Source organism: Danio rerio, chromosome 13 (genome assembly GCF_052040795.2).
Source record: "Danio rerio strain M-AB ecotype USA chromosome 13, GRCz13ab, whole genome shotgun sequence".
NCBI classification, from domain to species: Eukaryota; Metazoa; Chordata; class Actinopteri; order Cypriniformes; family Danionidae; genus Danio; species Danio rerio.
In genome coordinates this window covers 32340515-32365000 of record NC_141033.1, presented here as the reverse complement: position 1 = coordinate 32365000, position 24486 = coordinate 32340515, and the positions used below count along the sequence as shown (strand labels likewise).

Here is a 24486-nt window from a genome sequence, read left to right as displayed (position 1 = left end):
ATCAATTGACCTGCCCCCCTCCTTCTCTAAACCCAAATTTAACCCAATTGTTTAAAAAAGCTATTCAAAAAAAAGAAAAGATTTTACCACGTTTTCAGATTTTACCACATTCTCACCCTTTTATGTTCTTGTTTAATTATTATTATTTTTTTTAGCTTTTGTCCTACCTGCTTTCTGGAACCGTTATTTACTAGACTCGAACCCCATTCCGGTCAACTCTGCTTTGCGTCTCAAGTTCGCCGATGTACATGTCAAGCTATTGGACAAACTGGTGACACTTATAAAGCTGTCCATTAGGAGGTAAGCTTTCAGCTGGTAAGCAAGAAAAGGAATGACATCACACCGGCCTGTAGCATTTGTTTAAAAGATGAAATGCAGCCATACGTAGCTCTGGCTAAATAATTAGCTATTTCCAGAAATGTACATAGGGCTACATTTTCAGAATGGCCCTATGTTGCATAAATTTGACCTTGGCACGCTAAAATGATTTAATTGAAATGTTGTATTATGTCCACATGCCTCCTCATTTATTTCACTTTTTTGTATGTTGTGTATGACCTTGCTAAATGAGCGTGAGCAAATGGGTTGTGGTTTTATAGCGTAATATTGCAATTAGTTTTTACATGACTTTTCAGGGATCAAGACTGAGGATTTACCAAATTTTTCTCTGGCTAAACCAAACTAATTATTACTTAGCCACAAATTTTAAATAATGTGTCAAAACAAACAGAAATATAGCAGTATTTGTGTAAAGAAACACTCTCTTATGCACCTGACACTTTATTTAGTTCACCTGACACTTTATTTCAATTTACTCCATCTTACTCAATAATGAAAGCGATGTTTACTATAAATGTACCACAATCATGTTGCACTGCTTGCTTCAACTTTAATTAACTCTTGCATAATATTAAACCTTAAATACTTTTTTTTTGCACAATATTCACCTTTAATACCTCTCTTGCAAAATATCCTGCACAACATTGTTCAGTCTCATGTAAAAGTACTTGTATTGCCTGTCTTGTGTGTATAGTTAAGTATCTTATAGTAACGTTAGGTATGCATTGTTTTTTTTTAATAGCTCTAATGTCCGTTTTTTGTTTATATTTTGATTACCTATAATTTATGTAGCATCGTTCTCCTGCAAGACACAAAATTTTGTTCGTCTGTATGTCCACACATGTAGCAGAATGACAGTAAAGCTCGACTTGACTTGACTGGATACATACACTTTTCATACATACATTTCTGTAGCACTGCATAATGGGGATTAATTTCCTCTTTAATTAGATACCTATGGGCTATTGGGCTTACATATTGTCAATTTTTTTATTTTATTTTTTGGTACTTATAAAGCACATGTTAGTGCCTTATTCTGCATGACCATAGTTATATATCCCTTAATCATATCACATACCTAAACTTACCCATTACTAGAACTACCTTACTAACTACTAATAAGCAATAAATTAGGAGTGAATTGAGGTAAAAGTCCTAGTTGTGAATACAGTGTGTGTTCCCCATACTAAAGTGATACCAAAATATCTGTTCATTTTAAATAGTCCCATTTATATATGCTTTTGAATTGCATTGTGGGACTTTGATTTTTCTTCCAACAACTTTTAACCTTAAAAGTGACTTTCATTAACAATTTTTTTTTTAAATTAACGTTAAAGTGATGTATTGCCTGGGTTGTTACAAAATTCTTGTGATAAACTGAGCATACATTTCTGTTGTTTTACAGGCTTGTTATTTTATCATTATTATTATTTTCATTATTTCAAACCACTAAAATTTTGATAAAATAATTAATTCTATTTTTAAATTATTATAAAAATGTTGCTTTATTAAACTGTACAGTTGAACATCAACAGTCGACAGAGCAGAGATCAAGGTACCATAATGCAATTTACAACGTAAGCAATATTAAAAACACTTGTGAATCACAAAATACAGAAAATGTTAATTTACGGAAATTTTTCACAGTGCAGTTCTTTGGGCTGCTTAAGTTGCTATATAGCACCGATACATATAAAGAAACTGTTATGAGCCCAGACTATTTTTTCTGTGGGGTGGTAAAGCTGCTGTATAGCATACAATGAACCTAATTATCCCTGAATACTTTCTCTAACTATCTCTTAACATATTTGTTTAATTGGGGGATTCATTTAAAAACCACAGAAATAAATGCATGGCCCCCACACAAAACTTTTGAACTTCAGGCTGTTGTCCCATTCCCATCAAAGCAAAATAGTTGAGAGTGGAGTAATATTTTCAAAACTACTTATAGTTCAACATAGTTTTATGTGACAAACGAGCTCTATATAGCACCTTTAAAATTGGTGCAGTATAGCATTTTAAGTGGTTTCTTTGATTACAGGCAACAAAAAACAAAAATTTTTGAGTGTGTATAAGTAAGCCACGAAATTATAACACCATTAAACAGCACAACTGAAAGAACAGTGTTTAACCTGTAAAAAATTATGATCAATTAGTCATAATAGCACATGTTTTTAGTTTATTGTAACTTATTAAACTTAATTAAGTTAATTATGTTCTAACTTAATTTTATAAGTTATGCAAGCTGTTTTAAGTCAGTTTAACATAAGTTCATTGTACTCATAGGGTTTATTTGATTCAGCTTAAAAATTTATGGCAACCAGTTTTTTTTTTTTTTTTTTACACATTGTAGTAGGTCTAATCATGATTATCTTTTGATGTTTAGCACTGAAAGCAGCAGCTGTATCAGACTGCCATCACTTTTAGACCAAATGCACACTTACACTTGCACCCGGCGCAATGCGGTGCAAGACGTGACTCAAATTATTTGCTAGTTTCAGCTTTACAAAGTGTCATTTTGACGTTCTGCACCATGTTGTTAAATAGCAAATGTATTTGCGCTCATGTGTGCCCATAGGCATTCTGGTCCTAAAAGAAAGTGTGTAAAGGCACATTGCTGACGCGTTGCTATTTTGAGGAACTAAAATTTGTTCGTTCGTTCATTCATTCATTCATTCATTCATTCATTTTCTGCCGCTTTTCTGGGGCCGGTTCACGAGGACAGCAGTCTTAGCAGAGAACCTTAGACACTTTCCTCTCCCAAGACACTTCCTTCAGTTCCTCCGGGGGGATCCCTAGGAGTTCCCAGACCAGCCGAGAGACATAGTCCCTCCAGCGTGTCCTGGGTTTGCCCAAGGCCTCCTCTCGGTTGAACATGCCTGGAACACCTCCCTAGGTAGGCGTCCAGGAGGCATCTGAAACAGATGCCCAAGCCACCTCAGCTGACTTCTCTCGATGTGAAGGAGCAGCGGCTCTACTCCGAGCTCCTCCCGAGTGTCAGAGCTCCTCACCCTATTCATAAGAATGCCCCCTGCCACCCTTTGAAGGAAACTCATTTCAGCCGCTTGTATTCGAGGTCTTGTCTGTTTGGTAATGACCCAAAGCTTATGCCCATAGGTGAGAGGAACGTAGATTAGACAGTAAATCGAAAGCTTTGCCTTTCGGCTCAGCACCTTCTTTACCACAACCTACCAGTACATCGACCGCATTACTGCTGCCGCTGCACTAATCTGCCTGTAAATCTCATGTTCCATCCTTCCCTCGCTCGTGAACAAAACCCCAAGATACTTGAACTCCTCCACCTGGGGTAAGGGCTTTCATCCAACCTGGAGATGGCACACCTCCTTTTTCCGGTGGAGCACCATGGCCTCACACTTAGACGTGTTGATTCTCATCCCAGCCGCGTCACACTCTGCAACAAACAGCCCCAGTGCATGCTGGAGGTCCATGTTCGATTAAGCCAACAGAACAACATTGCTGCAAATAACAGAGATGAAATTCTGTCGACCCCAAACCGAACCCCCTCCAGCCCAAGGCTGTACCTTGAAATTTTGTCCATAAAATTTATAAACAGAATTGCTGACAAGGGGCAGCCCTGCCGGAGTCCAACAAGCACTGGAAACAAGTCTGACTTATTGTCGGCAATGCGAACCAGACTCCTACTCTGTTCATACAGGGACGAGACAGCCCTTAACAGAGCACCTCTGACCTCATACTCCCCGAGCACCCTCCACAGAATGCCACAAAGGAAACGGTCGAATGCCTTCTCCAAGTCCACAAAACACATGTGGACTCGTTGGGCATACTCCCATGAATCTTCGAGCACCCTGGTGAGGGTACAGAGCTGGTCCAGTGTACCACGGCCTGGACGAAAACCACATTGTTCCTCCTTGATCCTAGGTTCAACCTATTAACTAAAATAGACTGCACAATAGACCAGCTGAAAGCAGTTCTAAAGTCCAGCGCAGAGCGCGTCAGTTGTGCGCCTCGCTTAAACATTGCTTCAAACACTAGGATTTAGATCAATACAGAAATATCTTTACAAATGAAAAACAATAAAAGGATAAAAATGCTACAAAAATGATTATTTTCTATAAATATAAAAACCATATCTCCATGCTTTCTTCACCTCGGAGGCTTTTTTCAGGTTGTTAAAGACAACTTGCTTTTGATGTTATTATTATCATTAGTATTATTTATTATATGCATATTCTTATTGTTTTATTAAAAACAAGCTTAGATTTGTCCACCTGTCCATGGGGCATAGGAAGTGTTTTTGAATATAACTCAGTTTTTTAACCACATTCGTTATTATTGGTCATTTATTCATTTGCTGGAAATTAGAACTGAATTTAGAAATAGTTTTGAAACAAATCTTTGCCCTTAACTAACAAAATTATGTAGGCTAATGCATGTCTTCATTGGAGAGCGTACAACACCGTTTCCTTATCCACTAAAGAGAGAAAGTGAAAGTAAAGGCCGACTGGATTAGGCTCATTATTCTCTTGCTGCAGATACTCTATTTAACTGGTTTCTTAACGGTTTTGAAGTGTTCCATTTTCCAACTTACAAAGTCTGCCATGTAAATAGCAACTGACTCTTAAAGGCAATGGGAGATGAGACTCTGAGTGGTTTATTCTCAAAACACACCTATAACTCATTAAGAGAATAAGCTCAACCCTGTTAGACCATGCGCCACGGCGCAAAGCACATTTTCCCGTCCTTAAAAAAGTAAAAGTGCATTCAGACACGCCCTTTATGATTTTGCGTCCTTCGCATCAGACTTTGCACCTAAACTTTTAAAACAAAGCCCTTAATGACAATCAACTTCAATCCTAATCTTCAATTCTCAATATAAGATATTTAATGTCATTTTATCATTGTATTAATAATAATAATAATATTGTTATTATTATTATTATTATTATTATTATTATCATTGTTATTATTATTATTATTATTATTATCATTGTTATTATTATTATTATTATTATTATTATTATTATTATTAATAATAATAATAATAATAATTGTAGTCTTATTCATGTTTCTAAAGTAAAACTAAAATCTGGACAAATTACTACTATTAAAAAAAAGAAAAAAGCTGTTCAGTTTTTATTTCGTGTTGTGTTTTCTCTGATATTTTCAGCTCACCCCTCCGTTCTTTACCAGCATAAAAAAATCACTTGTCATCATCTCACAAACAAAACAGTCTTGACGAAAAACAGTACCCAAGAAAACCTCCATTCCTAGACATTGAAGAAAATTTCATAATTAGCGGAGTCCCTAATGAGGTGTATGTGATTGACAGGCCCAGGTTGGCCTTTCCCCTCAGCAGCATCAAATATGACAGCAGTGATGATGACGAGCGCTGAGTGGCGTCCAGTGCAGATCCTCCTCTCTCCAGTGTGACACCCTTGACAGATGAGGCCGCTTTCTCCACATTCAAGCCTCGCAAAACACACCACCGCTTCCTGTTTCTTATGAATAATGTGTCTACAAATCTTTATTGTTTGTCGCAGATTTACATAGGACTACATGGGCACATTTTCCGTGCGATTACCAATGTGACTAATGCTTGATGAGACGCGGGCAGTGTCACGCTGGCCTTGCTAGTGTGCCTTTCTGTGTCAGCGATCAGGTTGTTCTTGTAAAACCTGCGTAATGTGGTTGTAGGGGAGCTCTGGATATTTGGAATAATGCGTGCATGAGTGTTTGTGTTGGATGCAGGCACTGTAAAAAAATCTTTAAAATTTTGAAATTAAAAAAAATTTTATTGTTTGAATTTATGTTCAGATGCAAAAACCTCCTAGTGCCACCCAAAATTTTTTTGTAAATGAGCATGTTTCTCTGGTTCCTATGTGTAGGTCCACTAATTTTACTTTTACAACATATAATATGTTATATGTATTGCCTTTAAGGTGAAATAACTGAACATAAAATTGGGCAGCTGAGAAAAATGCTGATTTTAGAAGAAATGTTCTGATAGTACTTGAAATTTTTTGCATCTGAACTCCATATATTTAGAATACAGTATTTTTAAAAGGAAATGATACTTTTACTACATGTAATGTAGAATAGAAGAAGAAATGACAATTGGTCAGAGTAACAAATTTGTCAAATACGGTTATTTGACCAAAAATTTATATTATTTTGTCAAAAAATCTATATAAATGTCTGAAAACATGGAATTTTATTTGTTTATGCAAAAACCACAAAAATGGGGAAAAAACTCTCTAAATTGAGTTTTATTTTACATTTGGAGAAATTTAATTAATATTTTACAGTATAACAATTTTGTTTTATTTCAGCGCATAACTTAATGTTGCCATGTACGTATAGATGTTACAAAAGTAATCTAAAACTATCAACTAAATAAGCATATATTTAAAAACAAAATAGATTTAATAATGTATTAAACAGATATATTTATTAAACAATATTTTAGTCACTAAACAATACAATTAAACTCTGGCAAAATATTGGGAAAAAAGTACAACCTACAAAATTTCAACACAAATTTTCATTTTGTTTTTTGTTTCCTTGATGTTTTTTTAATATCAATATATATATATATATATATATATATATATATATATATATATATATATATATATATATATATATATATATATATATATATATAAATGTGTCTGTACTAGTTTTTCATGTTATTGTAAGTAATTTTGTTAGAAGCTCCAGATTTGGCTTCAGTACTGACTAATCTAATGTATATGTACAAATATAATATTGTATAGCTTCCTAAAAATATATTAATTTGAAAGATTGATTTGTGAGGGTTGTACTTATATATGCTGAGCACTGTATATATATATATATTTTTACTACGAATCCCAAAAGGGCCTAAAAAAGTACCCAGAGTATCCTTATATTGCTCAAAAATGAATGAATATAAATATTTTATAACATTGAAACATCCATGTTATAAAGCAGCTTTTAAACAATATGTTAAAACAAAAGCACACATAACATATGAATGTTAAAAATCTATGAGCTGGAATTGAAAGTTTACTTTCTAAGCAGTAATTTCGAGTTGTCCTGCTCTTGTTTGTCTCTCAGTCTGCAGTAGTTCTGAGCCCGGGCCCCTCGCAGTGTTTGAGGAGCCGAGAGGATGACAGGTGCTTTTTGTAATGCCTTGCTGATGAGAGCCAATCAGCTGATTCCATTCGGCTGCTTTTTTTTCCCTGTCTCCCCTGTTGTCATCTGGCATGCTAAAGTAAAGATGAGCCTGATTGACAGATGCATCCGGGTTCACAGTTTATTGGTTCCAGCAAAAGAAGCAGATATGCCAATTTAGACAGGGGAGTGACAAAAAAGTTTCCATCTAAATGGAATAATTTTACCACTGGGAATTCTCAGCTGGGGAAGAACAGAGGCAGGCCTTTTTTCCTGATTTTAACAAGGGCTGAATGACAAACATATACGACAGTAAGAGGCTGACAGAACAGCAGCTCTTGATGCTTCACAGGGGAGCTATGAAATAAACAATAGGCAGAGAAATTGAATTACAGCAGGGTAGGATTGTGTGCGGGGCAAAAGAAGAGCTGCTGCTGCTCCTGCTTCATTAAATAGTCCACACACTCACTCTTCTTACTCCACTACGCTTTTACTTGCTTACCCTTTCACTCTCCATAAAACTCACTTTCTGTTCATTCTTGTCTAAATTTCGCCTGTTGTTGGCTTCTTACTCTCTCTCCTTCTGTGTGTCCAGAAAATGTCAACTTTATTGTTATTGAACAGTTTTTTTTTGTTTTGTTTTTTTAGAACAAATAAACATACAATAATAAATTTTTAAAATAACAACCATAATAATAGTAATATTTCATGTTGGGTAATGATATGTACTGTATATGTGTGTACATACAACAATTATAGTGTTATGTGATATATTATTTTATTTACATCAACATATAAGCTTGTATTGATTTTGTGTGATGTATGATATGATTATGTTGATATAAATAAAAAGTTAATGTTGGTTTGTTATGCCTAAAAAGTCAAAAATATTAGCCCTCCTGTTACATTTGAATTCTTTTTCAGATATGTTTCAAGTGCTGTTTAATGGAGAGATTTTTTTTCAACACAACTGTATTTTTATAACTAATTTCTCATCTAATTTCTTTTGGATTTGTCAAAATGACAGAACGTAATATTTTACGAAATAAATTTTACGAGTTAACTAGGTTAGTTAGGTTAACTAGGCAAATTATTTACCACCAGACACCGGTGGTTTGTTTCGTAGCCAATCTAAAAAAATAAGCCAGAAGGAAAGATATATATACTATGGAAATACTATGAAAATTTCCTTGGTTTGTTAAACATTACTTGGGAGATATATTAAAAAACAATTAACAATGCTGATAGTTTGTTTAAAATTTGATTGTTACATACATATTTCATACAATTATGCAACATTAAAAAAGCGATTGATTGCTTCCCAAGTAAAAGTTTATGGTATGCATGTGTACTGTGTACATTTATTATGTATTTAAATACAAACATACAAAAATACAGTACATAAATATACTTTGCTCATATATTTAAATAGAATTTGTATACAATATACTATAAATAAACAAGTAGACATTTTCTATCATCTATCTATCTATCTATCTATCTATCTATCTATCTATCTATCTATCTATCTATCTATCTATCTATCTATCTATCTATCTATCTATCTATCTATCTGTCTGGCTGTCTGGCTGTCTGGCTGTCTGTCTGTATGTCTGTATGTCTGTCCATCCATCTGTCCATCCATCTATTTTTTTTATATTTGCCAAATGATACTTAACAGAGAAAGGAATTTTTCACAGTATGTCTGATAATATTTTTTCTTCTGGAGAAAGTTAATGTTTTTTTCGGCTAGAAAAAAGCAGTTTTAAATTTTTTGAAAACCATTTTAAGGTAAAAATTATTAGTCCCCTTTGAGTTATTTTATCTCTGCCATTATGACAGTACATAATATTTGACTACATATTTTTCAAGACACTTCTTTACAGCTTAAAGTGACATTTAAAGGCTTAAAAAAAACATATATATATATAAATATATGTGTGTGTGTATAATATATATATATATATATATATATATATATATATATATATATATATATATATATATATATATATATATATATATATATATATATATATATTACATTATATTATTATTTTTTTATTTACAAATTTTTTAAGCCTTTAAATGTCACTTTAAGCTGTATAGATGTGTCTTGAAAAATATGTAGTCAAATATTATGTACTGTCATCATGGCAAAGATAAAATAAATCAGTTATTAGAAATAAGTTGTTTACTATTATGTTTAGAAATGTGTTGAAAAAAATCTTTTGTCAGTTAAACAGAAATTAGGGAGAAAAAAAACAGAAGATAGATAGATAGATAGATAGATAGATAGATAGATAGATAGATAGATAGATAGATAGATAGATAGATAGATAGATAGATAGATAGATAGATAGATAGATGGATGGATGGATGGATGGATGGATGGATGGATGGATGGATGGATGGATGGATGGATGGATGGATGGATGGATGTATGCACAGTAGACATTATGTAAATACAAATTATGTGATATGATTAATCACTATTATTGTGATTTTGAATTTGTATAATTTTGTTATTTAATTTTTTAAATATTCATAGAAATTTGAATAAAATTTTTTATGTTTAATATTGATTGTAATGTAAAACTATTCTTAATTCAAAACACATGCATGAATGTACTGTTGTGGTTGTAATTTGACTTATGCTCAATTGAGTTTTTTAAAAAAAGTGTTAAAAATCACCACTATGGTCACAGGCTGACATAGAAAAAATTTATTTCTGATATGCACAAAGAGAGAGAGAACTGGACAGAAGTGGGATAGTGTTGGCTGAGGCCATGTTGCTTTTTGTTACATTTGTTCATCATGGGTTAGTTTTATGATCTTAACAGATACTGTATATTATTGTTATACATATTTTGCAATATTTTAATGAAAGAAGCCTCTGCTTTAACCTCTGCTGCTGTTGACTTGTTTAGGGAGAAAACTGTCTAGTAAATGTTTCGATAGGCATATCTGGATTGCGGTGAGTGCAGGGTTAGAATCTTCCTTCCAAAAGTTTAACTTGGATATAGAAATAAAATTAAAAGTATCCAAATAATAAATATATATGTATATATTTTTGTTTTGTGTGAGTTAGAACTAGTGGTTGTACTGTGTGTACAGTAAATTTAAGTATAGTTATATTACCTGTTGTCATTTTTTTTTCCTTTGCATGCCATACATTTTGTGTCATCTGCAGTAACTTTAACTTAACATTTGAAAAAAAAAAATCTTAACTGTTGTGTTCAACTCTTTAGGGCCAAAGTACAAAAACAATCCACAAACCCAGGCATGTGAAATGTATTTGTTTGCGTCTACAGGATTATCCTCTGTACAGGATTTAGGCATGATTTAAAATGAAGGGTAAAACTGAACGCAGTAATAAAGGAGAATACAGAATACCATTTTACTTGATTTGCATAGAGACTTAAACAGTATGAACAAGTAAAAGTGAACCAAAACAAAACATACAAACAGCCGCACATGTGGTGACAGCATCTGAAACCCACCGAACCACGGCGGTTCCAAACTTTTAGTTGTGCGTCTCTGCAAAAGCACAACACATTAAAGACACAAATGTAATGTCGATCTTTTTTTTTCTTCTTCTTTCAATTCTCATATCTACAAATGGAATCAGTAAATTAGTACGATACTGCAATGGTGAAATGTAGGTGATCTTATATACATCGAAGAATTGTTTTCACATTATACACAAAATCATTCTACAAAGCAGCAGTTTGTTGCAAATGACATACCTTTGAGTAACAGAATTCACCTTTTTTAATGTGTGTACATCGCTGTGTCTTGGGAGGGAGGGGGAGATGGATTGTTTTCCTTTTTCTTCAACATTACCACATACAATCAGTATTGACTACTATTAAAACATAATACTGTTTTATTGACAGATACAGCAAATAAAATATTAAATATCAAACTAAGTCTTTGGCAAACGTGGTATAAAGTACATTCACTTTACATTTCCAGGAGCGTATGTATGAACCGTTTCCATTACTATCCTCGCGTTTTGTTCCAGCACACAGAAGGGTTACATGCATGTCTACCTCTCAGGACCAAAGCCAAACCATAAAAAATTAAATAATAATAAAAAAAGCTGTAAGGCATTTGTTGAACTTGTAAAACTGACTGCTAATGATTACTTTGGTACTGAGCCAGTCGTTCGGTCTCAGTTACAAAAACGCTTTACTGAATGACAGATAAAGGCTAGTTCCTAACATACAGCAAGTGTATTTTTTGTTCAACGTTGCTTTCTCGATTCCTTTTTGCTTAAATATAACATCTGACAAAAGTCGTAATTCAGTTGTATTTATAAATCCAGTAATGCAAAATAGTGCAAACAAGAAAAGAGCGGCACTGATAATGAGTATCCCGAAAATGTATGACACACAAATGCACACACGAACACAAACCATCAGCGAAACCAAAACAATAATTTAATATACGGTTTACTTTTCAGGTCACATACATCAACTGACCTGTTTTAATCTTCTTCTTTTTTTTTGTTCTTCCCCCGTTTTTGATTGTGTATCACAGAAAATGTTGGTAGCTTCATACCACGAGTCAGAGAGATGGCTTCTAAAACAGTTACACTTGTCTGTTTGACAGAAAATGGAGCAATACTGCAGTTTTCTGACACGTCCGTGAGAGGTAAGACACTAGTGAAATGATGTAAAGGCCTCAGGCAACCTTGCGTGTGTGTTGTGTGTGTGTGTGTGTGTGTGTGTTAGCGATGCTAAATACAGTATGTAAAGGAATGTATTTGATTGATTGAGAGAAAATGGGGAAAAAAAAGACGAGAAAAAAAAAAAAACAACAGCACATCAATTGTTACTTCGTAGTTCTTCACATGGTTCGTCTTGTTTTATATCTCGTATAATATATATATTTTCGTAGAATCTTTCAAAGTTTTTCAGGAAATAGTTCAGTGATGGTGCCAAAGGGGGGGAATGTAGTGGATGTCCGCTGTTGCTTGACCCTCCGAATTGGATTTCGGCTCCATGAAAGTGAAGATGGCGTATCCATCTTCAATCCCTCTGACCATTCAGACGGGTACGATATGGAGGCCGCGGCCGTGGTCCTGCAGTTTGACTGGGCTGCGATGGTAACTAGTGGCGGTCATAGGCAGTGGCAGCAGTGGGAGGCCCGGAGCCCCGGGATGCGGCACTATAATAATAAGGGGAACCTGGAAGTTAACAGAAGAGCGGAGCGTTTGAAAAAACCACAGCAAGAGCAACACTTACGCCCACTCTTAAATCAAACTATTCTATTACGTACAGAATCGGCGAGAAAAAAAAGGGCTTATGCGCGTCTTAATTTGGAGATGCAGTGTGTTATGACCTCGCTAATCAAAAAGAGAAATAAAAACTGTAGCTAGTTTGGTAAAGCTGTATGCAAATAATGTCATTGTAAAATGTGATTATATTAATCCCACTTTAAAGCGACTAATCCCATAAGGGATAAGCAAAAAGGGTTAATACTCACTTAATAACGCGGGGTTGCTGAACCGCCAAGCTTCATTGTAAGTTGTGTACTGCGGGTGAGAGTAGGGATTTCCTGAAAAGTCGCTTCCTAAAATCAAACACAAGTGACAGGTTAGCAATAAAGCAAACTTATCATTTGCTTGAATTCATGTAATTTCAGGTTGTGCAGCTGTCAACATTTCTGGCAAACTTTGAGAACTTTAGGAATTATAGAAAAATCAAGGCTATGGTGAGTTTCTTTAGTTGAAAGTGAACTGGGACCATTTTATTGTAAAAGCCTTTCATAATTTCATAAAAGGACTTCAGTATATTCTTTTGTTAGAAGCCTGCGTATTATTTGAGCTATAAAACAGTTCATAACAACCTTTAAACACCTTAGAAATGTTAACTTTTTAAAAATGTTTAAAATATTGCACCTCTTTACAGCATTACATTAGGAGATGTTGTTGTTTTTTTTTTTTTACATTTAAATTAATAATGGTTCACCAAAAATTAAAACAAAAGATTTTATAATTTACTCACCCTCCACTAATTCCAAACATTCTGCTGAACTCAAAAGAAGATATGGTAGCATATAAAAGAAAATGGTAGCCATTGCCTTCCATAGTATTCAATTTCCTACTATGGCTGTCAGTGGCTATGGCTTTTCAACATTATTCAAAATATTTTCATTTGACTTGCGAAGCTCATACCGCTTTAAAATCAAGTAAATATTTAGCAAATGTTAATTTTTGGGTGAACTATTCTTTTAAAAATTGTAATGTTCACATAATTTCCTCCTTTTATAGGGGTCCACTGGGGGGAAACAGTGTAATATTTACTGTAAAACAATTTTTACTGATAGATTTCTCATAATTGAAAAGAAAATGGCACACAGCACAATTCAGAAGTAGAAAGAATAAAAATATCCTGTTTTTTTAGATGCATCCATATGTGCCAAAGAAAAGTGGTGAGGTCAAATGATTCTTTTAATAATTAAGATTAATTCATTTGTTATGAATTAAAGTGATTCTGTACTTAAAATAATATAGCATCACATTAGTCCAGCGCATCAGAACGAAAGGATCTGGCATTGTTTCACGGCCCAAGCTAGCAGATGGCTCGCCCTGTCCTCTTTCCTACGCCCTGGTGCTCGGCCATTTTGGCTGAATTTGTTACATTAATCCCGAGCTGGGTTTTGAACTTTCTTTTCTTTGATTCTGCTGTTGGGCTCTTAAGATTCTCTATTCTTCGGCCACACCAAAGCCCTGGCTTCAAAAAAAAGAAAGAAAAAAAAAAGTCCCCAATGGATTCAGTCTCGCGCGCACACACTCGCCACCTTTTTTTATATGGCCGAATTCGACTTTCAGGAAGCGGCCCTGTCCATGTCAGTGAGCAATGCTGTTGGTCCCCCACGTTTCTTTCTTTTATGAGACAATAAAGGCCGGGTTTTATATGAAGCTGGTGAGGAATGGCTTTTGCTTTAACAGTGTTTGGGGTCTGTCACTAAATCTTAGTCGTTCGAGGGCCAGATGAATGGAAGTGCACACAAAACCCACGGCTCTAGGATTTAAGAGGATTTCTCAGCCTGTGTGACCAATGAAAATGAATCTTTGATGAAAACATATTTGATGTACCTGTAAAGATATGTTTGCCCAACAAATGAATCCTGTCACTGAATTAAATTTGCCCCTGCGAACTATTCATGTTTGTGGCCCGTGGAAGCCCAAGACAGACTTGAATCTATCTGAGGCGCTCAACGGTGACCGAGAGAAGAATCCTTCTCTGTGTCTGATGTAAAATATTTGTTTTCCAATTTTCGCACACCGCGTGTTTGTGCTCGGGTCTGCTGATGTTATCCCCTTGCTCCTGATACAATTGCATTTACACTTCTGCGACTGTCCGTTTGCATGCGAATATTTGTGTGTGTGTGTTTGTGCTGTTTGGGGAGAGGGCATCGGTCTTACTGCCAGACTGCATCCTGTCCTGGCAGTGAAACTCAAGTCGGGTCCCTCTGAGAGATAGTGATTTAAATATTTACAGGCCTTCCCGCCCGCTGTTTTGTGACCCTTAACTGTTTGCTGTGAACCTGAACTGCAGGTTAAGTAGAGGGGAAAAGAGATACGCTCTGAAGCGCTGGAGCAGCGGATGGAGAAGCCTGTGTTTATCGATGGCGGTCGGGGAGAACGAGGGAGGGCCGTAATGAGCGCTGGAACCCGAGTGGAACTGAGAGGAACTGTCCTATATCCCGCACTTATGTCCCTGATCACTTATTGAGAGGCGCTAATTTTCTCCTCAGCAGCCGATAAGCTTGGCTTATTGACGAATCCGGATTGAATTTCACACTGCCCGCCGTTGTCTTCGGTTAGACGGCAGCCGTCCTGCAATTACAGCTCCTCATTAATCTTATCCTCATTAATATTATGCTCCTCATTAATATTAGCCCATTTAATCAACATTAGCATCCCCAGAAATGTCACGGGCAATATGTTCGCAGCATTGGTGTCACTTCTCATTCTTGGAAGTAGACACCAACAGTTTTTAATTCTCTTTAAAACTCCGTTGTTTATCAGTGTACGTGCAAATTCGGGTCTGCTCTGCATGACCTCAGGTTTCTTGAAGATGATCAATTGCAGAGGACTGTTCGCTGAAAAAGTTACGAGCTCTCTTAAAATTAACATCCTCGTAAAAGTAGTAATTACACTTACCAGGGACCATTCCAGCAAGTGTAGAGGTGGGGTAGCTGCCCTGCCCAGTAGGGGGAACGTGAGGTGGATATCCTGGTAGGGTCGTGCTCGCCATCTCTCGACCTGTGAAGTAAAGTGAGCAAATTTGTAATGACAGCTCCACAGCACATTTAGAAAATGAAAAAATAAATTAATTTTTGGGGTTGAATGAGCTTTGTAAGAATCAAAATAATAATAATAAAACTCCAAATAACAAATGATAGCAGCTGCACATATTCTGTTGTATACAGTAATTTACCTGTACATATACTTGTCAGATTTTATATTTGCATTCTCTACTTACTTCTATTTTTAAAATGTATTTATAATCTGTTTTTTTTTTTTTTGTCCTGTTTAGACCTGTTACACTGTAGAAGCTCTGTCACGAAAACAAACTCCTCGTATGTGTGAACATATCTGGCAACGAAGCTCTTTCTGATTCTGATTCTAAAGTTAAATTGTAGTAAAACTGAAGCAAAAATATAGGCAGTATTTTAAAATAATAAAAACCACATTAAATCTAACATTTATACACAGTTACTGCTTGATATGTTGAAAAATACACATATTAAAATGTATTATTGAAGAATAATGTACAAAAAAAAAAAATCTAAAAACACCATGTCTATCTAAAAAAAAGTTATGCAATCTCTGAAATATCCGAAGACACTGATTATTAACTGTCAGTCAAAAAAAAACAGCTCAGCTGTATCTTTTTTGGTTATGTGCTGTTAAAAATAGGTTCAAAATCCTTACGTTGTCTTAGAAGAACCATTTTTGTTTCCCCAAAGAATACAACCATTTATCATCACGTGAAGGACAATCTATAAAAAGCTATCACTTTAAAAAATGTGAAATGGAAAGTTTCTTTAGATGTTAGTTTCTTAATAGAACCATCAATGCCAATAAAGAAGCTTAAACTAGAAAACCCACATGCAAAACACACACATAAGGTAAGAATCTCCTCACAACTTGAAGAACTGATGACTCCACAGAAGCTAAGAACACCTTGCTGTTTTTACCCCCCCTCTATTCTAGGTCACTCGGCCTTTTAACTGCCTCTGTTACACAGAGTGGCGCTGCTGGCCTGTTTTGACTGGAGTGTTTTAAAGTGCTCGACAGAGAGAAGCACAGAATGCCCTCGGCCTGCTGGTGGCATCACTGCTGCTGAAAAGCCTAGAGCATCACGAGAGTGCAGAGCTCACACTGCCTCCATATTCAGCTCTGTAATTGGAGGTGACGGCTAGCAGTGCTGCTGGATGTGCTGGCTCAGACTTTACAGCACGTAGGCCTTAGTCAGTCCCGAAAGGGCCCTCGTGAGGTCCCGCATCATTGTTTGAAAGAGGACCAGCAAGGGTTGGGGGGCACTGCACTCCCCCAGTTCAGCTACTAACAAGAAGAGTGGCACACTAGGATGGTATGCTACATGCAGGACTATGCTTTAGTGTGATTCAATGCTTTTGGTGTAATTAAAATCAACTAAAGATAAATTAAAAAACAAGATTTGCACTTACAGAGTGTTTTACACACAGATTCTCATTCACACACGAATACAACAGTATTTAGAGTATATCTCAGGACAATACAGGACAGCAGTTGCTCCAAAAGTGCCATAGAAAGTGTCTTATTCTATTTTTACGTACATTTGAGGGATTTTTATTTTTAAAGACTGTAAAATAGTCAAATAAAAGTTAAATAGTTTTTATAATTTAACATATTTAAAATGTTTATTTTTGTAATGTCAAAGCATATCATTACTTCCGTTAATATGATCATTCAAAATACATTCTACTGATCTGATTTGATCCTGGAGAAACATTTTTTAAACTGTTTCATAAAAAAATAATGATACTGACCTCAAATGTTTGAATGGTACATTAAATTGATTTTTTTTTTCTTTAGGGCACCAGATGACCCCAAACTGCCATCGATGCACCCTCAAAAATAGAGCATTATGCCTCTAGCTGTTTCCCCTGTTACCAGCAAAAGGCATGTTTTCTCTACTTCATCTCTCTTTTTTAATTATTTAATTTATTTATTTAGTAGGTCTGTACCTGCTATAATATGCTGGCTTGTATACTGGCAGTAGCTGGGCGCATGATGGGCATAGGCACCGTAGCAGGGGGTGGAGGCGTCTACTGACACGCTGGGCTGGAGGGGCAACAGTTCTGCAAGGCCCGACACTGCCAGTGAGGAAGGGGTGAAAGGAGCCAGGGAAGCCTCATGCGGCTCCTGCTTAACGCACATGGAGGATGAATGTGACTCTGCCAGGTGGAGAAAAACAACAAAAAAAGCCACACACACACAGTCAAACAATGCACAATCACTCGCACTCAGCAAAAGAAAAAAAAAAAGAATCATGACAGATGGAAGTACTGAATGGAAGCAGTAAAAGAAAAGGGGAAATGAAGTTTGGCTGACAGTGTTTCGTGTTGTTGTGATGCTACATTGCGTTTGGGAGGAAAAGAAGGATTTATGTGAAGTTACGAGCGGCGCTGTGCTGTTCTGACTCAGTTCCTCGAGTGTGTTCAGGAGTTTTAACAGTGCCTCCAGAGGCTCGCGCTCACAAAACAACATTTCTACACGCACGAGGGGATTCGGTCATGGCAGGCCAGGAATTGCTCCTGTGCGCGGGTTTTATGTGCGTAGACTGATGCACAAATAATACACTAAAGATTAGTTACTGTAGTGGTAATAGTGAATTTTGCATAATAATATACAACTCAAGCAAACCTATTCCGTACTCTAACTACATATATACCGAGGCGGGCTTAGTTATTTGGGTTCAATAAGCAATTGCTGGTATTGGACCCAAGCACTGAAACTCAAAGCTTTCTCTTTCTCTAGAGATTTTTTTTTTCTTTATAAATTAGTTTTTTATTTGTTTGTTTTTGTTAACAAACTGCATGCTAAAATATTTATTTTAAGTGGAAACTTTATCTTACTAATGTAAAATTAAATACAATAAATTAATAATAATAATAATAATAATAAAACAATTTCACAAACCATCTATATGAACTTAAAAAGCCATTTTAGATTAGATTTGTGGATTTTAATATTTGCATGTGCAGTATAGAAGGAACATCCCACTATTCATGAGGGCCCCTGGTTTTGAAAAGAAGTAATAACATTAAAATATTAATGGGTATATGATAGAAAATTGTTAAAATAGCCATTTGATTAATATAGGCTTTTTGACATTAGTCAGGGGCCCTAAGCCGCTGCTTACCTTGCTTATTGGTTAAGTCTGCCCTTGACTATATAGTAAGTGGAGATTAATTAATACTACACTGTCCTTTTTTTATTATTACACAACAGGGCCACCATAAAATAAAGTTATTTTATCCTAAAACTGTATTTTGCTAAATTTATTCATTTTTTACATTCTTTTTATAATATTTTTTCAGTACAAATTATAACTTTCACATAAAAAAACTCTTTCTATTAGGCTTCAATCACTGCTTTCTTTTTAAAGTACTCAATAAATCTATTCCATTTTACATAGAAATTAGGGCTGGGCGATTAATCGAAAAGTAATCGAAATCGACTTTCAGAACCTATAATCGAATTTTTTTCAGGTAAATTTTTATTTACATTTTTTAAAAGGTTTAAATTTTAAAATTACTTTCCCTACCCTGTTTGGGGTCACGTGACCGTGCTCTCTTAAGGCTGATTTATACTTCTGCGTCTGACGCAAACTGACGCAGTCGCATAATCAAATCTCTCAAAAAATTTAACTACAAGTCGCACATTTGCACTACATTGATGATGATGATTGGAGGCTGCCCCAGAGATGCTTTGAGATGCCATATTTTCCATTACCTCTTCTTCTTTATTTTCTTTTCGGCTTAGTCTCTTTATTAATCTGGGGTCGCCACAGTAGAATGCACGGTCATTTTCCATTCTCTTAAAATGATTATTTACATTAAAATATTTGTTTACTGAAGATTCAAGAAATGCACTGTTTAAAATATACAAGAGTTGATTTATTTAGAAGAGATACTGCTTATTTTCTACTTATAAAATGAAAAACATTGAAAATAACTAATTTTGTTTCCAAAAGTGTGAGTTATTTATTTGAACCTTTTTATAAGAAAGATTGACTGTTGGTTTTCGGCAACGAGTGTTTTAATTTCAGCTGTTCTGCGTTGATGTTAAATAAATAATCAGTAGATAATGTGTGTTTCCTTCACTTATTTTAAAATCAAATAATGCACCCTTAATTCAAAAATCTCTCACTAGTAATATGCTAGCAGATTTACAAAACCGCTCTGAACTATGAGGGCAAAAAAATAAATAAATAAAATAATCGTCCATTAATCGTAATCAAGTTAAAATGTTTAATTAATCGAGATTTTAATTTTAGGCCAAATCGCCCAGACCTAATAGAAATTCTTAGTTTTATTTTTAGGGAAAGTCTTAGGTTCTCAAGTTGCAGGCAAGACATGCCTTTTTTCTGAACGTGGAGCAACGGGAAGGATTTCTCATTTTCAGTTCAGTAAAATCAATCTACGAGCCAAACGAGTTGATTTTTAGATAATTCTGCATCATCACTGACACCAAATATAGCTAAAATAGGCCTGGGGTACATTTGTTTCCCCACCACTTAAACAATGTCGATTTTTCACTTATTTTTTAATGACAAAATAATGATTAATTTCAGTTTTTCAAGACATTTACTGCTGGCAACAAAGATACTTAGAACATCTCTCAGGGAAACTCACTTTGTACATGATGATTATGATCATGTATGGACCATTTTTTGTAGATTTAAACACTGTTAAATTTGCAAAGTACCTGATTTCTGACATTCAGAATGGCACCGTTCAACATTTAAAATGTCACCTTTTTTGTGCTTTGCAATTTTAAAATAGTTTTCTGGTTTTATTTTAATCAAGAGAGAATTAGAAGTAACTAGCCAGGTTAACTTATTAGACAAAATTACATTTTGTTTGCATTTTACTTCCTTGGCGAAAGAGTTTTGGCCCTGCTTACTCACAGAATAGCTTAGATTTGAAATTGATATTTATTTCTTGTGAACAGAACAGAGAAATCTTTGGCTCTATGCACTGTTTGTTAGCAGCTTTTTTCTTTTTCAGAATGGAAAGCTACATATAATTTGCTCCATAACTGAATAGACTTCAACTTTAGATTCATATCAGAAGCTAAATAAAGCTACATTTCATACAAATTGACTGAAATTATTTATCTGTCAAATGAGCTAAAAATGAGCAAATATACGCAGGTAAATCACTCCCAAACAATATCTCCAGCACAGCATCAGCAAACAGCAGCGCGGCTGGCAGATCAATCACATTCAAATACTCTAAATAATTTCCCCAAGGTTCCCAGGTAAGACTCGCATCTTCAAAAAAAGAAAAAAGAAAAGCCTCACAAATGACGACACGGACCCCTCTGCATCGCCAGCATTAATATCATTTGGCATTTTTCATCTTAGCAGGTTTTGCCACCGCAGCTTGAGCAATCAATGTGAGCTCTGTCTTCATCTCTCTGTGCTGTTAACATGGTCTGTAGGGAGGGCTCTCACAGCTTCATGATAGCCTCATTAGCTGTTTCCCAACTATTGTTGTTTTACAACCGAGCTATGTGCGCAGAGTCGCTCATTAAGATAAGGCCTCCTTGTTGTCAGACGCAAACACTGACAAGCCGTTCTGACCTAACGCCAGGAAATCAGGCAACTTAACTGGCCTCTTTCCCACACAAATCAATGGCAGAATTTCCTTTCCGGAGCTGAACTGGGACTAACAGCCGAATCTTCATGCAGCACGATAAACACGCCACGTTTTTTTTAGATTTTAATCGAGAGGCACGAGGCGGTTAGATGGCTATATTTCAAAAGAGGAAGATAATAAATTCTAACTTCAAAAATGAAAGACCTTAGAGGCCAATAAAAGAGAAGAGAGGAGGAAAAGAGAGGCTGTCGGAGGAATTAGGCCTGGCGTTTTCACGGCCTCTGCTTTGCCGCTGTAAAGCAGACAAGGGCGTTCGCTACACTGACCGAAGCCCAGTGTTCAAGATCACTGAACTCTGAAACTAATCAGAGGTGCTGTTGCTTATTGTCCTGGAAACAAGCAAGACCTGCAAAAAGGAAGGCTGTCAACCTCCTGATTACCGAGATGGAAGATAAACGCTGGTCTATGTGGAGGCGCATCACATCTCAACACAAACCACAGCTATAGAGTTCTCCACGTCTGTCTCGTGCTCTCACCAATGCATGCTTTCATATGAGAGCAAAGAGAGAGAGGAAAAGGAATGACTTCCTTTTTTAACCCAATAGCTCCAGCAAAGTCACCTGCCTTAGAGAATGAAAAAAATGCTAAATCTAGACTACAAGGTGGTTAAAGGGATAGTTCACCAATAATGTTAAATTATTTAGTCTTTATGAGTTTCTTTCATTTGTTAAACACTAAAGAATATATTTTAAAGAAGGCTGAAAACCTGTAACCATTAAAAAATAAATGCTATAGCGGTCAATGGTTATGGATTTCCAGCTTACTTTTTCTAGAAAGAAACTCATAAAGTTTTGAAAGAAGTATAGGGTGAGTAAACTATTCCTTTAACTTTTGTAAAGTACCCACTAACATTAACTAATAAAAAAAGAATAGATTTGCTTTATTTATCTTTTGTATTTGATAATATATTAGGGTCAAAAACATGTAGTCTTATTTCAGCGTCCTCATCCAAAATAAGCTTACAAAAGTGATTTTATAATTGTTCTCTGGAATATTTATGGGTTGGGAATAGAGTAAAATGTTAAAATTAGTTTGTATTAAATAAAACACATCTGAAATCATGTTTCTTAAAAAAAAAACTTTTTCAGAAAAAGATAGTTGGTTAGAATATCATATTTTCATTTGTTTTCACTGAAAATCATCGATATTCCACAGAATATTGATTTCCTATCTCTATTAAAAATAAAACATTTGACCATTAAAATGTCATTGAGTCTTTTATCAATTGATTCTTGTGCTACATATGGCAACATTTTTGGAATATAAACTATTGTTACATTGAATGATATTTTTGTTATCTTTGTTTTCTTTAAATTGTGATAAAGTCTATGATAGTCATTATTTTTGACAAAGAAATTACTAGGCAAATTCTAATATTTAAGTCTCAAACATTTTTAAGTCTTAGTTCATTTAAATCATTATTGTAAAACACTTACTTAACCAAATAAGATTTTGTAAGATCACTGAAAAAGTATGTACAAACATTTTTCCTCCAAAAACATTTTTTTCCCCATCCACATATTAAAAACTGCTCCACCCTGATCCATTCCAGCAATACAATGTTTGGGTGGTTAAATAGCTTGAATTCCCAATATAAGTTCCTTAAATCCTTCATTATCAAATGTTCTTCTTTTGTGTTCAACGGATGAAAGAAACTCAGAATAACTCTAGAATAATGATGGATATGGGATTGAGTAAAACGTTACAATTATTATACAAAACAAACCCGATAATGTTTCTTTATTTTTTTCTTTTTCAGAAAAGGACAGTTGGTCGAAATATTATGTTTTCATTTGTTATTACTGAGAATCATATATTGATTTTATCCTATTCTTTAAGTTAAAACAGTTGATCGTTAAAATGTCATTGAGTCTTTCATCAATTGATTCTTGTTCTATGTGACAGAATTTTTGCAATGTAAACTACTGTTACACTGAATTATATATGTCTAATCTTTATTTTCCTTAAATTGTGGTAAAGTCTATAATAGTTATTATTTTTGACAAAAAAGTTACTGGACAAAATCTGACAACATTTAAAACTGTATTACTCTTGGAATGTTTTGTTTGAAATCCCCTATTTGTCTAGTATTTTTAAATGTTAGTTCATTTAAATCATTATTGTAAAACACTTACAAACACTACAAACTTTTGTCCTCCAAAAACATTTTATCCCATCCTCACAGTAAAAACTGCTTCACCCTGATCCATTCCAGCTATGCAATGTTTGGATGGCCAAATAGCTTGAATCCCCAATTTAAGTTCCTTAAGTCGTTCATTATTAAATGTGTTCTTCTTTTGTGTTCAACAGATGAAAGAAACTCAGAAAGGTTTGAAGCAATTAAAGGATAACAGTAAATGACGACAGAATTTTCAATTTTAGGTGAACTATCCCTTTAACAGTTGTTTGCATCCACTAACATTAACTAATAAAAATGAATAGATCTGTTTTATTGTTAATGTTTTTTGCACTGTGCGTTCAACTTTTGTATTTTAGAATATATTAAGGTCAAAAACATGGCAACCCATTTTAGCGTCCTCTTCAAATTTAGTCACAAAAGTAATTTTAGAACTGTTCTCCGGAATAATGATGGGTATCAGATTGAATAAAATGTTACAATTATTGCACAAAACACAGCTGATAATGTTTCTTTTTTTTTTCCTTTTCAGAAAGGGACAGTTGGTCAAAATATAATTTGTTTTGACTGATAATCATCAATATGTTTATTTTGAATCCCTTTCTTTAAGTTAAAACAGTTCATCTTTAGTCTTTCATCAACTAATTCTTGTGCTTAATATGGCAGAATTTTTGGAATATAAACTACTGTTACACTGAATTACAATTTTTATCTTTATTTTCTTTAAGCTGTGGTAAAGTCTATGATAGTTATTATTTCTGACAAAAATATTACTGGATAAAATCTTATATATGACAAAAATTACAACATTTAAATCTGTTTTGTAATATTTTGTTCGAAATCCCTTATTTGTCTAGTATGTTTGTGTTGTGTTGTGTACTTAAGCAAATTATATTTTGTAAAATCACAGAAAAGGTATG

General features: G+C 34.7%; 2 protein-coding genes across 57 annotated transcripts in view; one reads left to right on the top strand and one right to left on the bottom strand.

Moving 5' to 3' along the window:
* The window catches only part of LOC147834227 (uncharacterized), a 193889-nt gene that overhangs the window by 114384 nt on the left and 55019 nt on the right, over nucleotides 1–24486 (top strand). For 5 of the 7 annotated variants that reach the window (XR_015506014.1, XR_015506013.1, XR_015506017.1 and 2 more), the window contains exon 2: nucleotides 17576–17662. The gene's annotated coding sequence lies outside the window, so the exon portion shown is untranslated. Of the gene's footprint in view, nucleotides 1–12016; nucleotides 12136–17575; nucleotides 17663–24486 lie in introns of those variants that run through there. The other 2 variants (XR_015506016.1, XM_087279486.1) reach the window with 2 other exon arrangements.
* pax2a (paired box 2a) overlaps nucleotides 10853–24486 on the bottom strand; it is a 33310-nt gene continuing 19676 nt past the window's right edge. For 15 of the 50 annotated variants that reach the window (XM_087277374.1, XM_087277375.1, XM_087277383.1 and 12 more), the window contains 4 exons: nucleotides 17728–17937; nucleotides 15656–15757; nucleotides 12970–13056; nucleotides 10853–12670 (listed from right to left, as the gene is read on the bottom strand). In XM_087277374.1, the coding sequence (XP_087133500.1) occupies nucleotides 12594–12670; nucleotides 12970–13056; nucleotides 15656–15757; nucleotides 17728–17937 (476 nt within the window). In that variant the 3' untranslated portion in view covers nucleotides 10853–12593. 50 annotated transcript variants of the gene reach the window in all.